Source organism: Bacillus rossius, chromosome 1 (genome assembly GCF_032445375.1).
Source record: "Bacillus rossius redtenbacheri isolate Brsri chromosome 1, Brsri_v3, whole genome shotgun sequence".
Classification (NCBI taxonomy): domain Eukaryota; kingdom Metazoa; phylum Arthropoda; class Insecta; order Phasmatodea; family Bacillidae; genus Bacillus; species Bacillus rossius.
This window is the reverse complement of record NC_086330.1, coordinates 331,274,000-331,280,385: the sequence shown is the minus strand read 5'-3', so window position 1 is coordinate 331,280,385 and position 6,386 is coordinate 331,274,000. Positions and strand designations below refer to the sequence as shown.

Here is a 6,386-nt window from a genome sequence, read left to right as displayed (position 1 = left end):
GCAAATAAGGGGAAAAACGTTAAAAGCATTAATGTAAAATTGGGGTTCTACTGTGTTCTGCTTACTCTTGAAGAGTATGTAATTGCTCAAGATTTTATGGTTTTATTTATAGGCAAAATTTGTTTCTAAAACAAGAGATTTTTGTGTTATTGTTTTTCATTTTTTGTGAACATTTGTTATTCATGAAGATAACACAATTTTTAACAAGTATGACCCTTACTTGTTTAATGATACTTCATCAAACAGTGTCATTTTAACTAATACATTATGCACTTTTACAATATAATAATTTGTAATAAGCATGTCTAACAACTGGGAATAAAAATAAATCAGCAAGCATATGTGCATTTTAAAAATGTACCATTGGTGTAATAAAAAATTAGTCACTAACAGTTTAAAAAAATAAAAATTCTTCCAATATATTTGGTACAAATACAGTAGAACCCCTGTCATACACTTTTCAACGGAGGGCACAAAAATGGTGTATGATGCGGGAAAGTGTATGAAAAGGGAATGGCAATAATAAAAAAAAATTTCAATCTAGCATACCAGCCCAATGACAGATTAAACTTGAATACATAATGTGTAAATAATTGCATCATATTAATGAAAAATATGAATTCATCATTATATATACATATAATAAAACTACCAGAAATGTAAAATACAGTCCATAATCAAGTAAAGCAGTCCTTTCTTGGAGAGGGGAAAAGTCACCAAGCCTAAATTAGAAATAAAAAAATTAGGCTATTGTAAAAAGAAAAACAGAAATTTTTGCTGGCTTGTTTCATTTTACAAACAACTTTATGCAACAGAACAATTTTCAATAAATTTTTAACTTGAGAAACGTAAAATATAAAACAATCCGATTGTAAGAAAACAATAACAAAGTAGTATATTCAGTTCAAAGATTAATGAATGCACAAAATATGAGATCCGTGCCTTGGTAAATCGCGTGCACCATTTTCATAATCATTCGCGCCACTAGTCTCGCTTGGTGCTGGCCATAGATGCTAATAGCGAAGTGCACAGTCTTCCCGATACTATCCATATCTATGGTGCGATAAAGTTATTTTCTTACGTTTGCAAAGGTAAACAATGAACGTTTTTCAAAATAAAAGCATTAAAACGTAGTTTATCAGGAGGAATATAACAAAAAAATTTGTGAATTTTAGGACTTTTCCGCTTCGTAAAAACGTATGAAACGGGAAATTAAAGATTTTATAAGTGTATGTTCCGGGAAAGTAAACCATTGTAAATATAGAACTTTCGGCGGGACCAAAATTAATCGGCGTATGACACGGGAAAACGTATGAAACGGGAACGTATCATCGAGGTTCTACTGTATATTGATACTAACTCCATGCAAAATAATTTAAATTCATTGAATTTAATATACTAAAAGATTAAGTTTTTGTAATCTGAGTTATTATTAAATTTTCTGATTAATTTTTTGTTGTATTTCGGTGTTCTATAGTTATTGATATGTTTTTCGGTGCTGTTTCGGCATTATCGCAATTTACCAAATAACATTGTCCCTAGCAATTGCCAAGGACTCCGAGAGCATAATAGTGTGAAACTCACTTTCACGTGGGGCCAAGTTGTAAGAACATCACATAAATATAACTTAAAAATTTTAAAAACCAGACACTGAATTCAAATAGTGTCGGATATGAAGACAAGTTTACAATAAAAATAAAAGTATACAGTACAACCCTGTTATAACATTCTCCAAGGGACCAACATAAAAAAATGTTATAAGCAGGAAAATGTTATAAGCAGGAATCATCTTCACTTTGTAAAAATTACACGTGGATTGATTAAATTAAAAAGTATAGGTAAAACAACACAAAATACAGGAGTATTACACTAAGTACAGCAATAGAGTGGAAAATTGGTTAATTTTATTTATAGATAATACCTAATAATATGCTAAAGAAAAAAAAATGTTTTGTACGATACAGTTCAGAGTCGAAACAGAAATATTCAACTCTTTTGCAATCACAACACACGTTTTGTTGGGGTTCCTGTCCACTTGGTTAATAAACTGAATTTTTTCAGCTACAGAATATATTTTCGCTTATATTTATCGGCCATCATAACCGTACAAAAACCTGAATAAAATTTCAATACGGCGTATTTTAATTAAATATGACCGTGACTACAATAAGTAAAAAAAAATAATAATAATTACGGTAAAGGTTAACCACAAACAAAAGCCGTGAATATATCCATAGAACAGTTAACCATCTCAAGGAGTTAAACCTTTGAAACAAAAACCAGCACCATAGACTATAGTAGCACTGTTTCCGACCATGTATCAGTGCACAAAATGCGCATCATAAGTATAAAGGAACAAGTCATAGGCCAATAAGAGCGAACAGGACGCCATATTGATAGTCGATCCGGTGCAAGTTGTGGAGTGCGTGTGTACCACGTCTATGGTGAAATACTCAAATGTAAACATCTGATGTTTGTATATGCGTGCTGTATTTTCTAGCTATGGTTTCGCTCTAAATTATGACTTTGAAGGAAGGGATACTGCAAATTGTGGCAGTTATCAAAGCAAATTTGAACGTTAAAGGCGGGAATGTAGAAATTTTAATATTGTTACAGGCGGGAAATTAAAGCATTGTGATAAATGGAGAAATGACGGGACCATGAAAAAATGGTGTTATAGGCGGGAAAATGTTAAAAACGGGAATGTTATAACCGGGTTGTACTGTATTTATCTTCTCACATCCTCAACAACTACTGTTTCTGCATCACTCAAATTCAGCACGTACCTGCAGGAAACTGATGGTCATGAGAATGAGACTGTACGACGAAATGCCGCCCGTGAACACTTCGTTGAGGTCTCGCTGCAGCAAGAACTGTTTCAGGACAAACACCAACTTGGGCAGGACTGGGAACATGTTCTTGAACTCCTTGATGAGCTCCACCGACTTCACACCGTTGCTCATGTTGAAGCTGATGTCGACCTTGATGTCCGACACTTTGTCGGTCAGCTTTACGATGGGCACCTACACGGTTCATAATCACAAACAGGTGTTAAATTTATTTTTAAATCAATGTGTACATAAACATACCACTAACGCTAACATGATATTAAAAAAAGGAAATATTAAGCCTGTGCGATTAACAGTTTTAGTTCAATACAAAAATCAAATTTGAATATTAATTATAGTTATTAAATCATATTTAAACAAATATGTTAACAGTTGTATTACAGATACTTTTAATTCTTAAACACAACTATAAAAGAGGAAAACTTAAGAATTCTTATTTTTTTTTGGTAACAGTTGCATTATGCTTATTAGTTATTATTTGCTTGTACCATCAAATTTTTTTTGAGTAACAGATTGCTCCTCAGTCTAAACTTAAGCAGTGCTGCTATATACTGTGCCCATGTTTAAATTAACTACAGATGGTTACATCAGGCTCGATAATATAATAAAACAGGGATTTTCACATTGATATTGTAAAAACAGTCACTCAACCTCAATTTTGATATAAACGCTAAACTACACTTTAAATACAAACATTCGTTATTTGGAAGTATTTGAAAATGAATCAATAACAAATAATAAAACTATTAGTTTTTGATATTATAAATTTTTTTTTTAAATATTCACACATTTGGAAATACAAATGTAGCACATGTTACACGTATAACACTAGTGCAGACAATAAGATAAAGGTAACAAAAAAAATTGCTATAGATATTTCAGTGGTGTTCAGTTGTTTTCAGTTTTTGTCTTATTTTCTCTACTAATGTATCTCTTAAAAATTAAGTTAAGCCTACATTATACAGTAAAACCTCGCACAACGAACTCCTTTATAACGAAATCCTCGGTATAACGAAGCAACTGTTAAGTCCCGCCAATTCGCTATGTAGTCCTATGTATTTATACCTCTAAATAACGAAGCATTTTTTGGATGCAACGCCAAAAACACCCGCTACAGCAAAGGTAAAACGGAAAAATCTTCAAAATAGTTTTGTAGGATTGTCATAAATTTTCAATTTGGCTTCGTAAATAAATTACGCTTCGGCAAGTAAACAATACTGCCGCCATCTTACAACTGATTGGCCATAGAAGTAAGAGTTACGGACGTACTGAAACACACTTTGACTACCAACATAAGCTATTGTACTTTGATTAATCGATCTTCCTAAACTGCCTAGAAAATTTCATCACGTGAACAATTTACATCATTGTTCTGTGAAAATGTGTGATCGTTTATCTGTGTTGTAATGAGTGCCGATAACCGATACAGATTCTGTGGAAGTGTTTCTTAATTAAAATCTGTACGTTTAGAAAGTTGTTTTTGTTTCATTTTGTAGGGGGAAATAAATTATTTAACCAGTTATGTATCTTGTTTAGAGGTTAAGTTTTTCTGGGTTAAATTTGTTCGCTTGTAAATAGGTTATGGTTGGACAAATCTCGTGCGGTAATAAATAAGACAACTTTCAGTAATTTATTGTTAGTGTTCGTAAAATGGATTAAAAAAAACGGAAAGCAATTTCTCTTACAACGAAACTGGAAATTCTACACGCAGTAGATCAGGGAGGTAAAAAAGAAGAAATACCTAAAAGTTTGGCATTCCAAATTCAATGCTGTCAACAATAATATACAATATACTTATGTACTGTAATCAAATTGGATTAGTTTGCTTAATCTTCATTTGCTCTGCTCGAGGACTCTGTAGCATGTATTAAAAAGTAGGCAAGTACTTTGTGTATACTGTATCTATATACCGAGTACCTACTATTACTTCTGTGCTTTTTGGAATAATGATAGCTACAGAAATAACCCTTTGTACCACAAATAATTTGTTTGTTGGTTTTGAATTCACCTCATTATAAAGAAACCTCGCTATAACAAACACACATAATATCAGTCCCTTCAAGTTTGTCATACCGAGGTTTTACTGTAATGTACTTTGTTTGTATGCAACACTACTGGCATGACTAAAACACAAATCACAAAGCAGTAATTACAGCAACTGTGTTTAAAAAATAATAAGTCCCAAGTAAACATACACCAAAGGAAACAGGAAAACAGAGAAACTCTGCTTTGTATAGCATGTCTCATCCTTAGTTTGTAGTGTCTATTTTAATGGCCATATACTCTCTCTTTCCACTGCACAGTATTTACTTTAAGCGCTGGCATTTTGGTGTACTTTTTTGGCAGATATACCCAAAGAGCTCAAAAGTTTTAGACATAACTTATTATAATGAAATCAAAATTTTTTTAAATGCTACTTAAAAATTTTATTTTAAGGAAAATTTGAAATTAGAATTTATTAAATACTTTTTTTTGTTAGATTTCGTCTGAGCATCACCTGATAATATACAAGTCTTACTTTCAAGGAAACAACTAAATGATGCCATCTTGGTTTCAACTGTATTTTTTTTATTTCAACCTTTTTTGTCATTAAATTTTATTTAATTTTAAAAATGTTGGCTCTGATTGATCTTAGTGCATAATTTATGAAACACTATTATTTTGTTTATTTACCTAGGTACTTTTTTGCGCTTGTGGTTTAATTCTAATATTTTGGCCTGTTCGGTTAATTTAGTTTTTATGTTAATTTCATCATTTATTACTTGTAAACAGCAAACCTTTTGGAAACATGCCTTAAGGAAAAAACTTTAGTTGGTAAGACCTAAAATGGCCTAGAAGGTCGCAGAACCTTCAGGGTTAGCATAATTTATATTGTATTTAGTATGTTGTAAATAGTTTCAGAGTTTTTTATTATATTAATATTTAGTTAGATAATTTTATCACTAAATATTTTAGTATGGCTACCTTAGTAATAGCTTTGAATATATATACTGTATAGAAGTCGCCAGCCCAGGTTAAAATTTCTAATACGGTTTTGAGGTAGTTGGTTAATTCACCGCCGCAATCGCCACCATCTCTAGGGCATCGACTTGTGGTGGTCCATAGCGGACAAGTGTCGAACTCTTCTAACACCCCTTCCCCCTCCCGTTGAACGACCTTGAGTTGCAGTGAATGATAGGTGGGGGGTGCGGGGAATGACAGCGGGCGACAGTGCTGCGCTCTAACGTGTAAATAACAACTAAGACGATACAGGGCGTTACGGCAGCGCACTGCAGCGGTGAAGTTCCCAAGCTGCTCATCATACGCTTCTGAAAAACGTAGAGTAAATCCTATCCACTCGCGACTTCTATACAGTATATATATTTAAAGGTAATAGGTAGGAAACTGTAAATGTGTGCCAGAACGGTTTTCTTTCGTGTGCGTCTTGACCAGAAGATGGTCACATGTGCTCCTGCACGAGGTGGTGGAGTAGGTTGTGCCTTGGTGAGTCAGTTAGCTGTGGGTCAGCACGCGAGGCGGAAGAGCGGCACCCACGCT

General features: G+C 33.2%; 1 protein-coding gene across 3 annotated transcripts in view; it reads right to left on the bottom strand.

Moving 5' to 3' along the window:
• The window catches only part of LOC134528048 (terminal nucleotidyltransferase 4B-like), a 72,876-nt gene that overhangs the window by 46,653 nt on the left and 19,837 nt on the right, over positions 1 to 6,386 (bottom strand). For all 3 annotated transcript variants that reach the window (XR_010074338.1, XR_010074337.1, XM_063361249.1), the window contains exon 4: positions 2,787 to 3,023. Coding sequence is in view for 1 of the 3 variants with exons in the window: in XM_063361249.1 (XP_063217319.1) it covers positions 2,787 to 3,023 (237 nt within the window). In the remaining 2 variants the exon portion in view is untranslated. The remainder of the gene's footprint in view (positions 1 to 2,786; positions 3,024 to 6,386) is intronic.